This window comes from Apodemus sylvaticus, chromosome 12 (assembly GCF_947179515.1).
Source record: "Apodemus sylvaticus chromosome 12, mApoSyl1.1, whole genome shotgun sequence".
In the NCBI taxonomy this organism is placed as follows: Eukaryota; Metazoa; Chordata; class Mammalia; order Rodentia; family Muridae; genus Apodemus; species Apodemus sylvaticus.
Window position 1 is genome coordinate 43,452,150 of NC_067483.1, and position 17,106 is coordinate 43,469,255.

The following is a 17,106-nucleotide window of genomic DNA, read 5'->3' on the forward strand; positions in this document are numbered from 1 at the left end:
CTTATTGTCACGGCTCCCATTATGACAGCAAAAGCCTAATATTGACTTTTTATAACGAAAAAGGCTTGGAAGTCAAACTCAGGGTTTGCTTAAATAAATCAGGAATAGAATGCCTAGTTACCAAATGTGGCTTGGGTCTTCGCTCAGAATCCAAACTCCTAAACGACTTTCCTGTATTATTAATTTGGCCTTAAGTTTCAGGAAATAAAATAATTACATAGTTGAACATAGATCCTTATGCAAACAAGTGCTGTATTTACAATGTACCAATCCATTAATTTAAACCACAGGTATATGAGAGGAACCCAGTAGACCAGCACTCACCACTGGCCTACAGTAGCAGTGAGCATCCTATCTCGATCTGCTCAGAAAGCAATGGTTTATCACCCTACTGTCAGGGCAAACAGTAAATGCTGAGTTGATATTTCTAGCCAGTGGTACCATTTGCACTGCCTTGGACCTGGACAGTTAAATACTGGCTCAGTCCTTTGAAAAAGAAATCTTCAAGACTACATGAATATACTTTCTTTTTTCTGACTTGGTCACTTTATAACTAGTTTAAGAGCTGTTTGATGCAGCATTTTTTGGAACCATCTCAGAGTCAAAATGTGTTGTACTACGAATAAATACTTAATGGCAAGTTAAACACTATCTTCCAGTTAGGAGCTACACAGACCGAGAGCCCTACCAAATCAACCTATAAAAACCCTACAGGAATGGTCACACACCCACTTCTACTTTAAATCATACAAACAAAAAGGAAAACCCATTCTCAAGTGCCAAGAACATAACTAACAGCCAGAAACCTAGCTAGACTTTTCTTGAGAGGAGGGTTATGACATACCTTCAGTTCCCTGAAGAAAATACTACTCCTGGCCCACTCAACAATGGAGAACAGGGTCTGGTCCGCCATTTTGCACAAAAGCCCAAATGCGCTCAGCCTCTCCTGCCTGTTTCGGTTACTCTGCTCTTGCTGTAGGTAAGCCATGATCTTCGCTTGAACTTGAGGCTCGTCTGGCTCACACTTCAAAAGTTCCAGTATCAGGTGTGGGATGCTTGCCGGGGAGCTTGTCTGGTAACCATCCATGTAGGAGTAGCCCATCATTGACTCTGGCGAGCTGGAGTAGGGGTCTGGGTACTCGGACTTGATGGCCCGACTAGGAAAGTGACCATATGGTTGGTAACCATGCAGGCTGCCATGAGGTGGCATTGTCATGCTAATGGGAGATGTGACAAAGGGGCTTCTGTCATAGTCTGTCGGAGGCAAGGCTACATGGCTCAGAGGTAGGCCTTTGGAGGCAGAATGAATGTTCTGAATTGCAGAGGTCAGGTCTGAGGGCATTGTTTGGATCATCTGAGACACGGCTTCCAGCTTAAGTCCATTGGCTCGAATGAGGGCTTTCGTCTGCTGCTTCAAGGCCCTGTCTCTCTTGTACATTGGCCCAAACTTATTTCTGCCTCCTCGCATGCGGTCAGCTCTTACAGCTGTTGATAAGAGAAAAGAAGAGATATATAATATATAAGAAGGGAATAGTCAGTAGCACTCTGAAAAATCTTGAAGCATTTGAAAATGTTAGCAACTGATGTGTACGTGTGTTGTGTAGTTGTGTATGTGTGGTGTGTGTGTATATATGAGCATTTTACTGAGAGTCCACAGATATCCGAAGAGGAGAAGTATCTTCCTTATGAGTTCTTTCCTTCAATTGGGTTGTTAATCAAAAACTTATTCTGGGTACCTAAGAAAGCATAGCCCTTTGTGAACTAGAGACATTTCACAACAGATATTTAATATTGGGGGGTATGATTTTCTTTCGGGGTGTGTGGAAGGCAACATTGTATACCTGCTGCGCGCATCTGCATGTGAGCATCTGCGTGTGCGCATCTGCACTAGGGTCCTTCCTTCCTTTTGCTTTTTTACAGAAAAAGAGAATCAAGCCTGCTTCTGGATTAAATGCTTTTTCTCATAAAGTCTTCCTCAATTCTAGTTATTTGGGGCTACTCTGTTACAAAGGTTAGGAGCAGGCTCTTCCAGAAAAACCTTTTCACCTGTACTGTGGATACACATCAGAAAAGCACCAGCCATGCTTTGAATTGAAGTGGGATTAGACACAATTAAAACAAAGTCCTTTCCAAAGTTGTCCAGAGGTTCTTCTGTGCAATCATGTGGAATCCAGGCCAAGCCTAATAGTTAGTCAGAAGTGCCCTCCTAGGCCACCCACAGTGGCCAGTGGTAATTAGACAGAACCTGACAACCTCTGACAACTTGGAACACTGAGATTGCTGGAGGTCAAGTTTTTTGAGCTTTTTAATCTTAGGACTGATAATGACATTAAAAATTTACTGTACATTCTAAGTATCCAATATTCTGCACTGAGTCATGAAAGTTTTTAATTTAAATAATTTATCAAATATTCTACTATACGATGACCATTGTTAAAGTATGGGTATAGTTATGGGCGACTCACACACAATTAGCACAGCATAATGTTGAGGTTAAAAAACACAATCTTTTGTCTTTTCATTTAAAAAAAGAAATCAAATGACATGCTGTATGAAATCACATCATTTATGTTTCAATATCACATCTGCAATATTAAAACTCATAGTTAGCATCTGCCACTATTGACAACTAATAAGACTGACGATAAAATTAATAAACAAATTACTTTCTTTCTCAATCTCCTCATAAAAGAAGTCCTTAGGCTAACCAAAATGGCCACTTCTATTTGGAAAAAAAGAATAAACAAACTTGTTAGCAACTTGGAAGATTTATGCAAAAACACAAATTCTTTAATTGTTTCCCCCCATAACTCTCCCAAGAATGAGTTCTATATACAGGAGAAAACCTCTAAATAACCAAGTAAAAGGCGTTCCCTGATCAAATGAAGTTTACTGTAGCACGGTGCTGGGTACCCTGCCATATTGTGTTATTTGCAGTCTGTTTAATCTGTGGAAGGCCAGCAGGTCAGAGGCTGGAAAATAGCAGCACACCCTAACAGTCATGAAATACAAATTATTTACAGCGGTCACATATTAACTCCACTAGCTGCCAAGCCGAAGCCGGCAGTGTTCATCTGCAGTTGAGAGTGACTCCTGAAGGCCCGTTCGTTCGTTCACCATCACTATTGATCGAGAGCCCACTGCTTGGCGTACTTTCTGCTTCCTAGTTATTAAATTGTATAGATTCAGCTATTACCTTTTTCTTTAAAAAAAAAAATTGATGTATACTCTTTATGCTATTGAAACCTGAAATTCTGTATAAGAAATCCCTTTTCACAGTGAAAAAACTAACTTTTCTCAAGAATCATGAATTGTATAAATGAAACAATGATATAACCAGGCCAATTTTCTTTAAAAACAAAAAAAGCAAAAACAAACAAACACACAAACAAAACAAAACAAAAACAACAAAAAACCTAGGGCATCTTGATTTAAAAAAAAAATTAAGGGTGATTTCATTTCATTTTTCACATTTTTCCAAATGAAATTTGTTCTCAGTACAGCTGCGTCAGTTCTAACCTTTTCAATATTAACTATATCACACCCCAAACTAAAGAGATGGGGAGAGAGACAATTTCCTTGCTTCTCTTTCTTCTCCCTGGTAGACGTTAGCAAGTTTAAATGGCAGGCTATTCTAAGATGAAACTTAAAAATACGCTCCATCACTGTCAACAGTGTTAGAGGGCTAGAGAAACAATGTTTCCCTGCTCAACACACAATGTTTTAAAGTCCAAGTCCCAGGGGACTCCTGACAGTCACTTACCTTCTAGCTTCATTCCAACATCAATACATTTTTTGAATCGACAGTAAGGACATCTTTTTCTCTGTGTTTTGTCAATTTGGCAATTCTGGTTCTCTATGCATGTGTATTTTTTTTTGTTTTGGACAGTTCGCTTAAAAAAACCCTATAAGACAGAGAAAAGTGTGAGTGAGACGTATAGTCTAACTCATTTTTCTTCTTTTGTTTTACTCTAAGGAAATCACCAGTAAGTCCTTTTATTGGGCCACTGAGCCCTGATGTGGTCCTGAGGTTTAATTTCATATTTAACAAGACCAACCCTCAGTATCAGTGCCAGGCCTCAGTGAAGATTTTTCTGGCCTCAGAAATTGTATTCCTGAAGAATTACATCAATTTGATACCATTTAGTTCCAACAGTCAGAAAAAAAATACACTCTATATTGACCAGTTTTTTTTTTCTTCTTAAATCTGGCTTCCTATGAACATCCATGTTCCAAGCAGAGGTAAGTCATAGAACCCTGCCACATTGTTTTTAGCTAGTTGAAAACAATTTCAGTCCCAAACCATTGTAAGAACTGAATAGCAAATACCTCAGATCTTTTACAAATGTCAACACTTGACAGTTAAAAGGAAAAGGACTTCAGGAACAAAAATGGGGAAATGTTCCTAATGCCACTGGAACCCATTCAAGGGTGGGAGGGAGCTGTGTCTTAGAAGTCCAACTAATGGGAAAGCCATGCACACAGCGGGGATGTGCTGCCACAGGCCACGAGGCTGAACTGCAGCAGTGCCTCTACCTCTTCACACTTACAGGGACTGGTCAGAAATGGTGCATGGCTTTCCCACTCTCTGCTAAGATGGTATCCTTGCTTATTCGAGTTAGCCCACACAGAAACAATCTTCATTTGTTGTGGAAAATGAAGGGGGATTTCCAGCAAAAGTTTAAATAAATGCATTGAGCTTCTACTTTAAAGAAGATGTTGGGGAAAAATTAGAGAAAATTGAATTCATGGGGACTTTTTTTTTTAAACTGACAAATGCTTAAGGTCTTGGCAAGATTATTAACATAAAAGCACACTGAACATACTCAAATTCCCTACATTTAAATAAGTCATATGATACACTTATAAAAATTGTTCAATTAGAAAATAAAATCTGGTTTCTTGATACCTTCATTCAAAAAAATTCTTTTAAAAATATTTTCAGAATCCATCAAGATGAAATCATACAGTTGGGAATTCAGACCTTCATGTCTTCTGAATTAAAGAAAAATGTTCCAACTTGCAGCACAGATTCCTCTCAAGTTAAAATGTACTTGGATTATACTCTATCATGTTTCCTTTTAAGAAGGATGTTTTAAATATAGATAAGTCAAGTAAAATCAATATTTAGGACTGTTAGAAATAAAGTCCTATAGATACAGTACTGCACCACAATAAACTATTTTAAAGCCACAAGTCTGACAGTTTCCTAGAGCCTAGGTATCTATCTGCCTTTGGAGTAAATCAGACATATTTTGAGTACTAGTCTCCCTATAACACTTCCTCCACCTCTCACTTTTCAGTTGGAAAAAAAAAAAGAAAGAAACAGCTTAGGTTTAGCTTTGAAGAGCTTCCATGGTTTGGGTCAGAACATTCTATCTTTTTAGGCAGCACAGGAAAAGCCAACCTTGCAGCTTTCACAGGTGAGGAGACCGTAATGATACCCAGATACTTTATCGCCACACACAGGACATAGTTCTTCCAGATCTTCATCATAGGAGTAATTCACCATTTTAAATTGAGACACTGAAACAAAAAAAGAGAAATGTGAACACGTACCCTATTAATTTCCCAATACTGGTTTTAATGCTGTGTTGAAAAGCATCATTGGTGGTTGGTGGCCAGATATCAGGTAAATCATAAAATAATGTTTACTCAACTGGTATTGAAAAGGAGTACTTTTAAACAAGCAAAGGAAAAGACTTTTGTGCATCAATAAACGTGCACTTCATTATTTTTCAATTTAAAAACAATTCCAACTCTTTTTTTTTTTTTTTTTGGTTAACATTTTAAAGTAACCACCGTTGAACAAAAGCCAACAGATCAGAAAAGAAAAAAAACCATGAACCATACAAAAGTTAACAACCGAAAATGTCTTTTAAACCTCTAATGTTTCCAAATGTCACCTTTGCCTAACAGAGCAAAATGCAGGCTGTGACTGGCACACTCCTGGAGTGGCTTGCAGTAGGACACCTCCCTTTACTAGGCTAGCAATGCTCATCTGCAGAGCAAAGAAGCTGCAGGAACTGCGCCTCTCAGAAGCAACTTTAACAACAGCCTGTGGCTCCCAGGGTTCAAGTCTGTTAGATTAATCAAAACATTCAGTTCCGCATTGACTGGGAGTTCTGTTCTGGCCACTTTCATCTCCTCACGTTTGAAAATGCCCTGTGAAAATAAAAACAAGGAAGAGGAGAGGACACCCGGAAGGGGAGCAGAAACAGGCGAGGAAAAGAAACACAGGAGGGTTTTAGCAGAGTTCTAGAGCTTTGTAATCAACTTCACAAGCTTCGGTAAAGTATAAACACCTCCGAGATTGCCTGTTGAACAAAATTCAGACTATGGTATCCTGATTTACTGTGGCTAGGGCCACTAATGCCCTAGTTTTTGCAGCCAAAAAGATAAACTATGCAAGTAAAGGTCGGTGGCCAACGACCCCTAAGCACGATCAGAGGAGACTGAAGACCTACTTGCGCCCGGTGAAGCTCCCACCCCACTCCTAAGCTGGAGGCAGGGGTTGGCCTGCATCTAGGCAAGGGGCAAGTCTGTACAACCAGCCACTACCCGTGTGTCCCCTGCACCCTCTTTAAACCCTTTGTGCACCCGGCTAGGCTTGGGTCCCCTTGCTCAACCTTCTGCTACCCAAAGACGCACAAACTCCAAAGAGAGTTTGCTTTAAGTTAATCAGTGGCATTGCAAGGGGCGGGGCGGGGGAGGGGTACCCACAGCCTGGCAGAAGTTTAGTCTGATTTGTTTACTAAAAAGAAAATGGTGAAACTGCCCCTACCCCAGAGCCAAAGTACTATGCCTCTTTATCTATCACCAGATGATATCTTTATTCTTTTAAAAATGAACTTCGTTTCTTTCTCTTCCCCGACAGCGTAAGTTGGTCCGAGAAAGCAACAGTTTGCAAAGATGTTGGGAAGAGGCTCTAGCAAAGGCATTCCCGGGGCTCAGTATCTCAGAAATAAGGGATGCTGAGCGCGCCCCTTTCCAGCGAAGCCAGCTCAGAACCCAACTATTCGAGAGGCTGAGACACTCTAAAGAATCCGGACCTAAGGGTTTAGGAAAAGCTTTGGGTTGGGAGAGTTTACAGAGCTCTGAAACTCTGTCTTCTGTTTCCAGGGACGTTTCTGGGCTGAGCGGGGCTGTACTTTAGTAGTTGTGTGTTCTCTTCTGTCTCCCTGTCTCCCCAACAAGTAACCTCTAACTTCACATTTAAGACTTGGCAACCACTTACACTCTCCGTGCCCATCTCAGGGATGAGATAGAATGAAAGACGGAATCCTGTCTTCCGGCAAAATTCGGAGTCTGGGTGGGGAGAGGCACATCTGGGAGGTCAGAGAATCATTTTTTGTTTACACACAGGGCACCTAGGGCACCTAGCTTAAGAGTTCAGAGAACCAAATCCACCTCGGTTTGGAAACCCCTGCGCCCCTGGGAAAAGGCGAGGGTCTTGAAAAGCTTGGTCCTCCGTTAATCCCCTTGGAAGTTGGATGCTTCGCGAATCCAGTAACGAAATTTCCTTCTGGGTCCAGCACCCGTCAAAGTATGAATGTATCCCTACTAAGGGACCCGACGGCGGGCGGGCGGGCGCGTACTGTGCAGGCTGCAAACTCCCACAAAGCCGCGACAGGCTTTTTCCCACGCTGCTTTCGAAACCAGCGTCAAGCTAAGTAGGGCCGTTTCTGCCAGCCCCCCAGCAGTAAGGCAAGCTAATGTCTTGGCTCAGGGGCAGGAGGCCAAGAAGGGCCCTCTCAATTTTACAAAGAAAAACGCTACCAGGGTATTTCTCTCCAGTCCTCAGTACGCCTGCCTCCACCGTGTTTCCCTCCACTGCGCTTTTTCGCCCCAGGATCCTGCCACCCTAAAAGCCTGCACAGGGCAGGAAGTAGCAAGAAGCCGGTCCTCCTGCTGGGAGGAAACTTAGCGGAGCCTGGAGGCCAGAGCGCAGGAAGCAGGCCCGGGGCACTGATCAGGAATCCCAGGTGTATCTCTTTAGACCAACAAGGCTTCCTCAGTAGCAGACACACAAAAGTTAGTCTAAGGACCGAGGCCAGGGAACTTCTATAAGCCTACCCAAAGACTTGGAAAAGACCCCAAAGATCACCCAGAATTTCTGACCCCACCCACAAGCCTGCTGTCCCCTTCCCGGTGCCTAAGGCGACCTTAGGTTTAGCGGCCAGAGCGCGCAGCCTACCATAGTGCACGAGCCCGGTTCTCAACAGTTCTCTGACCCTTTCAAGTTCTCACAAAAAAGGCCGGCAGGAAGCTTTGGGGGGATCATAAGCCGGCTGGCCTCAATATCCTGAACTCTGGTAGGGGCGAAGATAGAAAAACTTTTCCTAACATTGTTCCCTCCTTGGCCCGTTGCTAAGATAAAGTTCTAAAGAGTTTAGCATGTAGAAAATACAGGAGACTGGATTTGGCCCTTTTCTTGATGTTACCAATCAAGAGGGGATACAAATGGAATACCCACAGTCACAGCGGCTCTGAGACCCAAAGGGTAATGAGCTAACCCTGAGCCCCACAACTCCTCCCTCATTCGGCATTATACTGGACAGGAATAGAGTTGGGGTGATTGGTGTTTTTAGTTATGCCAGCAGTTTTGAGTTGCCTTAAAGACTGCCGGGTCTGGCACCGCAAAAGGTTTTTGGGGGTGCGCGTGTAATGGAACACCATTAACAACACCAATCACCTTCCCGTGATCGTCTCTTGCAAATGCTTGACCATTCTACTCAGTTTTTTCCCTCTACACGGGAGCATGTGCGTGAGAGCCCGAACAACCTAGAACCGGTGAGCGGAGAGGAATTCCGCTTCTCGGAAAGACTGTTCCACCGCACTCCTAGCTTCCAGCTGCCCCAGGTCCAGTTGGCTCTGAGCTTGAAGTCTCTCTACTTAATTAGAAGTGGCCAAGTAGACGTTGATGAAAAAGCATCGTCCGCCTAGTTCAAGTGCCATTAACTTTTATGCTGGCATCTAGAGAGGAGGCCGAGGCCGGCGTACCGCAAACTGCCAGCCGGGCTGCTCTGGTGCCCACGCTGCAGGAGGCTGAAGCCCGCGGGGGTTTGCCCGAGAGTGTATAAGCCAGGAACCAGAGCGCCGCGCTATCACGCGCCACACCGCACCGCTTACCTTGCATGTTTTCCGGCATCTGCCCCTGTTCCCCATGCGAGCGGACCAGTCCTTGGGCTTCCGTCTCCACTTTGGGCAGCATGACAAGGCGGCTGCGGGCGGGAATGGGGCGTCGGTGTCGGTCCGGAAGGCCAGCACCTGGACACGGGCAGCACAGATTCAACTCCAGCGGCAAGAGAGAAGGGGTGATCAGCGTGCCCGTTCACCCACCCGCTCGCTGGAGCTGTGAGGCAGGACCTCGGAGCCCTGTCCTGTCGGGTCCGGTCTGGTCCGGCAGCTTCAAAGCTGTCCCTGAGCTGCGCGCGGGAGATCCGGGCTAACGAACCAGTCTAAGAAGACCGCGTTCTGCTGCCAGGGTTCCGCTCCGCAGGGGCGGAGGCAGCGACAGCAAAGGCGCTGCTGCCCCGGACAGCGATCTGTGCGCGCCGCGCTCCGGAGGGCAGCAGAGGCAACCGCCAGCTGCCACTGCTGCAGCGGCTGAACGGCTGGCTTCGGACTCCTTCCCCTCCCTACACCCGCCCTCTGGCTCAGGATCGGCAGGGGTCTCTCTCTCTCCTCTCTTTCGCTCGCCTCACTTCTCTCCCCTCCTCTACTGTCCTCTTCTCTCCTCTCCGCCCCTTTCTCCTATCTCTTCTTCAGCTTCCCTCTCTCCTACAATCACAAGTGTGGAGTTCTGAAGTTCCAACCTCCCACTCCTCTAGGGTGGAGAGCAACCCTTTCCAGCCCCGAGGGTGACAGAGCCAGGAGGAGAGGGGAAGACAAGCTGGAAAGGGGAGGTAAGATGGAGGGGTGGGGGCAGAGAGGGAGGTGAGAGGGGAAGACACTGAATGGGGACGCAGGTTCCAGACTCAGGTCAGACCCTAGCCACTAGCCAATAAGGAAGCTCCGGCCTCGGTGCCTGCCCTCTTCACCCCGCCTTAATCTACCCCACCCCACCCTGGCCTGGGACGGGAGGGGCGAGTAGGGGATATAAATGCTACTAGGTTTCTCAGCTATTGAGGAGTGACCTGTGTTTAAATGAAGCGGCCAGGGATCTGAGGGCTGAGAGGCCTTTTTCAAAGAGAAAAGACAAGGAGAAGCGAAAGGGCTGGAGTGTGTAGGTGGTCCTTGTGTGAGTGTGGGGAAGGAGACCTGTGGAGTGGAGGGCCGACTTAAAACAAGGGGAAAAAAGAATGTTAAATTCATTAATGACGGATGGTTGGTCCCACTATCAAGGTCCTCCCGGAACGCAGTCATCACAGAGGCACGAGTGAGTGGCTGCATCCTAAAGTATCCAGGGGCTAAGGCTCACTTTGCGGACAGCTAAGTCACTTAGGTTTCTCTCTCCCTTTGCACGGAATAAGACAGTAAAAGACAGCCACTTCTGCTTCCCCGGGCTGCTCACTAACCCACCTCCCTGTTTATGAAAAGAAGTCCAAGATTATCTTAGTGACTCTCACCAATTTTCAGGGAGAGCTAGCTGTGTTTGGATGTAGGACGGAAAGACCAGCCCTTGATTTCCTTCTATACTCTAGAGTCCCTTTGGTGTCCCCCCCCACCCAACCCCCACAAGGCTCAGCATTATTTTTTTAAGTTATAAAGAACCATCTGCTCCGCAAGCTCTTAGGCCACTAGCCCAGCCACATCTTTTAAAGTTTTCAGATCTCATCCCAACAAGATGAAAAACATTCTTCTCAGCCTCCTGCATGCACGCAAAGCTTCGTACCCATGGTCTGCTGTGCAACTGGGTAATTATCGGCGTCCACCCGCAAGGGGGTGGATTTGAATCTCAAAAGAGCTGAATTTATTCTATTTAAATGGCATAGAGATCACATAAACTGCCCAGTCTAGTAGTTAATGAATATAAAATTATTCAGAATCTTTGCTTATACTTTTTTCTATGACGTAGGCTATCCACTGATGGCTATCAATTTGAATATATTGACTCTTCTAAACTGATTCATTTATTTGCTGTAAAAACATATATGTACAGAATCTAAATTATTTCGTTTCCAGCTTCTGCAGCATCTTTAGGGTTCTAATGTGGCCTGAGCACGTCCCTTCTGGTCCCTTCTGGCCACAGATATTGAGGGGGCCTGCCAATTAGTTTGTATGGTGGGGCAGGCTGAATTTACCTCTATTAGTGACCATTATGCTCAAGTTTTCGTGTTAGTATCAAGTAACAATGTCAACACATTCTCAGTATTGCCCCTTCTTTAAGACATCACTTTGAATTACAAATAGATTTCTTACATAGTTCAGAAAGGGAGCAAGTCTCCTGGCTCAAATCATTACTCACTGCCTGCTTTACTTTGGAGTTCACGCAAACTTGAGAAATCAGTTTATTTCAAAGCTTTTAAGCACTCATAATGGTCTTTATCATCTTCCTACCTACCAGCCAAGAAAGGATGCAGGGACTCCAGCTTCTTGGTCTGCTTTGCTATTCTTTCTTTCTTTCTTTCTTTCTTTCTTTCTTTCTTTCTCTCCTTCTTTCTCTCTTTCTTTCTCTCTTTCTTTCTCTCTTTCTTTCTCTCTTTCTTTCTTTCTTTCTTTCTTTCTTTCTTTCTTTCTTTCTTTCTTTCTGTGTATGCAAGAGGTGGCTCCCAGAGTTAAAAAGCCTTGTGACTTACTGTGACTAGAAGGCTAGCCAGAACCAGAGGCAGACTGAGGCTGACCAGTGAGGTGACCATTTTGATCATGCTCATTAGCATCAGCTTCTGGGCTTAGGTCAAGTTAGTGGCTTGGCAGCCCAATCTGCTACCACTTCCCAGCACTCTGTCTTCCAAAGACAGAGCAGGGAGTGCCAAAGGTCAAGTGGGGGCTTTCCTTTATCTTCCCACAGGTAGACTTTCCAAGAAAAAGCCTCACGGATGAGGAGGGAGGGGAAGTCAGGGAACAGACAACGTCTAGAAGATTCTGGCCTTTGACATTTAAGTAGCCCGCTGGCTTTCCCTTGCTTTGAAGATCTAGTCTAGGCAGAGCCTCCATCTAGCAGCCAACCAAAGAAGGGGCCCCAGAAACAAGTAAGAGAAATTGCCTTTTTGCCAGGGGTTGTGCCTCTCACCTTTAATCCCAGCACTTGAGAGGAGGCAGAGGCAGGAGGATCTCTTTGAGTTCAGATTCCAGTAGGTCTATGTAAAGGGTCTGTGTGTGTAAGGTCTCTATAGTTAGTACCAGACAATCAGTGCATCAATGCTACCACTGCTACATAGTGAGTCTCTCTCTCTCTCTCTCTCTCTCTCTCTCTCTCTCTCTCTCAACACACACACACACACACACACACACACACATATACACACAGTGGGTGGGGGGAGAAGGTAAGATGGGGGTAGGGAGGGAGGAGAAAACCCTGACTTTCACCTCCAGGGTGGGAGAGGTATCTAGGATTGGCCATATTTCAGATTTCTAGGTTCTTGACAACATCTTTAGTTGTGTTGAGGGGGGAGGGGACTCTACAAGAGCTGGGTTTTGTTGGACATTCAAGGGCTCACTCACGTTTTTCGCGGAGTTGTTCCTCAAGTTTGGGGGAGTGGCGAGTCTGTGATCCCGGTGCACGACGCGAGGACAGAGGGAAGGAAGCTCATTCCAAGCTCTGAGTGCACCCTCCCAATGCCCTCTAGACAACCCAGCACCCACTCTGGGTCCTTCACCCTCTTGTTGCGTTGGGTAAAGGATCCCACCGAGACAGGAAACCAGTTCTGCGACCTTGGCCTGGTCGCAGTGTCTCCTAGAATGCTCTGTACCCTAGGGCTGTGCGGCGTGGAGGAGGAGGAGGAGGAGGAGGAGGAGGAAGAGGAGGAAGAGGAGGAAGAGGAGGAGGAGGAGGAAGAGGAGGAGGCCGAGGAGGCGGAGGAGGAGGAGGCCGAGGAGGCGGAGGAGGAGGAGGAGGAGGCCGAGGAGGCGGAGGAGGAGGAGGCCGAGGAGGCGGAGGAGGAGGAAGCCGAGGAGGCGGAGGAGGAGGAGGCCGAGGAGGCTGAGGAGGAGGAGGAGGAAGAGGAGGCCGAGGAGGAGGAGGAGGAGGAGGAGGAGGAGGAGGAGGAGGAGGAGGAGGAAGAGGAGGAGGAGGAAGAAGAGGAGGAGAAAGGGTGGGGAGGGAGGGGCAGCAGCAGCTCAGAGTGTTCACCTTTCCTCTATCTGGGATGGTTCTAGGTTCCTATGGTCTCAGATCAGGCCTGAGAGACTAAATGGCTGGGGAAGGTAAGCGAGCTGAGATGAAAGGGGTGAGCCGAGACCTATGTGATCTAAACCCTGAAGCCAACAACGGCCAGGGCGGACCCCCGGAACGCATCAACCATGAGCTGGGACGCACACCCAACCTTCGCCTGAGATATCTTTTTATCAATGCCACCCTGCCTTTTATGGAAGCACATGTAGGAATTCACCAAGGCCCTTACTTCTGGCGGAAACTTAAAATTTCCCCTAGCTACCACGAGCATCCCGAATTTCTTTCTCTGGCGCTCTCCAAACAACTTCTAGCAAACTTCTCCCTCCTCACCCCTCCCCCGCGCCTCCTCCTTTCCAGCAAGGAGAGTCTCCCGGGTTTGCCCTTCCCGGCTTTGACTTTGTCTTCAAGTGTTGATTGACGGTTGCAATTACAAAGGATGATAGCTCGGGGAGGCTCCCGCAGCCTTGAGGAGCCCGAGAAGCGCCGGCCTGGCATATTTTATCCAGCCTCGGCGTTCCCGGAGCCGTGCGCGCCCCATTCACCCAGCTGGCTGGAGCAGAGGAGGTCTCGTACTCCCCACCCACGAGGATGCAACTCCCAAGTTCTCCTCCCGTCTTCTCCCTTCCAGAGGTTGCGCTCCGCTCGGTGGGGCGCACACGGAGAACAAACCTGCCCTTGACCTGACCTAAGAAGCCTTCGCCAGTCCGCTCTGCGCTCGTAACCTATACTAGGCTGCAGCTGAGGGCTTGGGGGTGGGGGGAGGCCAAGCTATCCAGGACCAATTCCAGTTCCCCGAGCGCTAGAAGCACCGTAGCAGACACTGCTTTCCCGCGCACCTGAAAAGATGAGGTTTGGAACGACCTGCCCAATTTAGCAAAGAACTTGCAAAACTTTTTATCCTGGTAAACAAAATTTAACGCGTCCTCCTCTCTTCACACTTTTCTCTTTTGATGTTAAAATGCTTTTAGGAAGGAAAGAAAAAATGAAGCAGGAAGGAAAGAAAAAATAAAGAAAAGAATTGAGTAAAGTTACCTTTCTTGTCCTAGGTGTATACTTCTAAGTATCAACTAGTTCTGAAGCCCGGCAAAAGTTCTAGATTTCTGTCTTAACGTATTCTTCACCTGGCAGGAACAGCCCAAGGAAAAAGAGAAACGAATTTATCTGCTCCTGAAGCCCTGACTTCCCTATTTTTCCTACCCCTCCCACTTGAACCTTCCACCAGGTGAAGCTACAAAATTCAGTTGAGCCAATAACGCGTTTTGCCGGCTGGGTTCTGGGGCTGAGTTTACCCCCGCCCCCCTTCCTGGGCTCCACGCCCTCACCCGGAGCGCTTTGTTTTAAAAAGAACTGCGAGGTTTCAGCCCAGCTAAAGACAAAACTTCAGCGCACCCTGTAGATGGAGCTTTGCAAAACAAAATACAAACCTGAAGCCAGCCAGTTGTCTTCCCGGGTGTAAAAAAAAAAAAAAAAAAAAAAAAAAACATTTTAAAAACTCTCTTTGTATTCATTGTTTCAAGTAAGCACTGCAGGCACGCTGCAGGGGGTGGGGGTGGGGACATCCCCTACCTCCCGGAGAAGTCAAGCAAGCAGATTTTCAATCCCCTAAAGTAGTATCCTAATAAATACCCCATCCCGGGCTTTACGACTGGGGGAAAAATGCCAGAGTAATCCTACTTCCCTCTCTACCGTTGGAGTTCCCAACCCTCGGCCTGAAAGGAAGAAGGGAATTTTTGACTTCTGTTTTTGGAAGTTAAGGTTCTGTATATTTAAAATTACATTACTGGGAACTGTCTTCAACCCCTAGTCCATGCTCGCCCTTGCTTGGGAGTCCGGGATCTTCAAAAGAGATCTTGGTCTACAAAGCCTCGAAGTGGGGAAATTCTCTGAGCTAAGAAGTCCAGACCAAACACCACATGGCACCGACAAGCCCAAGACAGTCCAAGAGCCAGTCAGCCAAGAGGTCTGTGGTGAAACAAAGTAGACAACACCGAGTGTTCTCTCCACCATAAGCCCACCCACCCACCTCAATCTAGGCTAGAGATTGTCCTTTAGGTGCTAAACCTTATCTGATGACTTCAGTGGGAAGTTCTTGAGCTAAGACTTCTTCTGTGGGGGTTTTCTTTTTCTTTCTTTTTTTTCTTCTTTCTTTTTTTTTTTTCATTCAAGACTTGGTTTCACTGTGCAGCCTTGGCTGTCCTGGAGCTTGCCCTGTAGACCAGGCTGGCCTAGAATTTACAGAGAGAGAGATCCACCTGCCTCTGCCTCTGGAGAGAGGAGGTGGGATTAAAGGTGTGTGCTACCACTGCCAGGCCTTAAGGCCCTTACTTACCAGTTTTTTGTTTTGTTTTGTTTTGTTTTTTTAAAAAAAGGCCGGGAAGTGGTGGCGCACACCTTTAATCCCAGCACTTGGGAGGCAGAGGCAGGAGGATTTCTGAGTTAGAGGCCAGCCTGGTCTACAGAGTGAGTTCCAGAACAGCAAGGGCTATACAGAGAAACAACAAAAACAAAAATCAAACAAAAACAAAAATGTCAACAAAAACAAAAATCCCGCTGCTAGGATCTAAGAAAGAACCTCTCAGAAGAGGCTTTCCTTTGAGATTACTCTTCAGGTAAATCAGTGATTGGCTTATAGGTAGCAATAAAGACCCTCTTGTCCTCTGTCTATAAAAGGGCAAAGTGGAGAAGCTTGGCTAGGGCTTACAGTAGTGACACCCTTGGGCATGAGCCCGCAGGAGAGAGGGGTAGTTTTAGAGCTGAGCTGACAAAGGCTTCCTGGAGAGACCGCTCAGCAGGAGCCCGGGCTGCTTTTCCAGAACACCCAGGTTTGATTCCCAGCACCCACAAGGCAGCTCAGAACTAACTATAACTCTGTCAAGGGATCAGAGGCCCTCTTTTGGCACCAGGCACATAGACAGACAGACAGACAGACAGACAGACAGACAGACAAAACATTCATATACATGAAAATTTTCAAGCCTGCACAATTCAAAGGGTGTCAGTGTGTCCTTTACCCAGAAGGTAATTTTTGTGATCAAGAGATGAAGGGATGGACCTGGGGGTGCAACTTATTTGCCTTTTTTTTTTTTTTTTTTTTTTTTGGTCGTGTGCAATACCCAGAATTGGAGAAGATGAACTGTGGCCAGGGGTTAGGGATGGTGAGGCCCAAGCATTGAGTGTGGCAGCAGCCAGGTGTTGTAGGCAGCCAGGAATCCCAGCATTTAGGAGTTTGAGGCTAGACAGAGACAGAGACACAGAGAGAGACAGAGAGAGAACAAGAGAAAAGCAGTAAGTAACATCAGTCCTTGTCTAGAACCTGGAAGATTTTAAAGACTATCAGAGTGACCTTACACAGATCCTTTGAAGGTATGGTCTTGAACTGGGGGGGGGGGGGGGAGGGGGGCAAGACACTGGGTGTTCAATTCCTGAGCCAGGAATCCAGCACTTCTCCCCCCGAGGGAGGGAGGGACAGCTGACTTTGTTGAAAGTGTTTCAAAACAAGCTGATTAACTGTCACTTTGCTCATCCTCTTCCACTTTTTCTGAACTCAGCGACTCAAGTGACCTCCCCATCGTCCTCAGACTAAGGGGCATGGATGCTGTGAGGTCCTTAGCTCGGTGTGCATGCAGCCATGAGCACCCTACAATGACCCAAGGCTAGGACCACCCATACTTCCTTAGCACCCACCTGTACCTCCCAGAAAGGTATTCAGACAGTTTCCACATTTCACCCTTTTGAATTCTAGGGGTGATTTCCATTGCAAAATGCAAAGGAATAGAAAGAGCCCTTTATAATCATCTTTGGGGAATGTTTGACCAACTTCAAGTTACAAT

At 46.4% G+C, this 17,106-nt stretch overlaps 1 protein-coding gene across 1 annotated transcript in view; it reads right to left on the minus strand.

The window, feature by feature from the left end:
- The window catches only part of Nr5a2 (nuclear receptor subfamily 5 group A member 2), a 103,870-nt gene extending 94,538 nt beyond the window's left edge, over positions 1-9,332 (minus strand). The window contains exons 1-4 of the mRNA XM_052201061.1: positions 9,133-9,332; positions 5,408-5,526; positions 3,764-3,905; positions 845-1,485 (exon numbers count right to left, since the gene is read on the minus strand). Coding sequence (XP_052057021.1) covers positions 845-1,485; positions 3,764-3,905; positions 5,408-5,526; positions 9,133-9,214 — 984 coding nt within the window. The 5' untranslated portion in view covers positions 9,215-9,332. The remainder of the gene's footprint in view (positions 1-844; positions 1,486-3,763; positions 3,906-5,407; positions 5,527-9,132) is intronic.
- Positions 9,333-17,106: the final 7,774 nt, after the last annotated feature.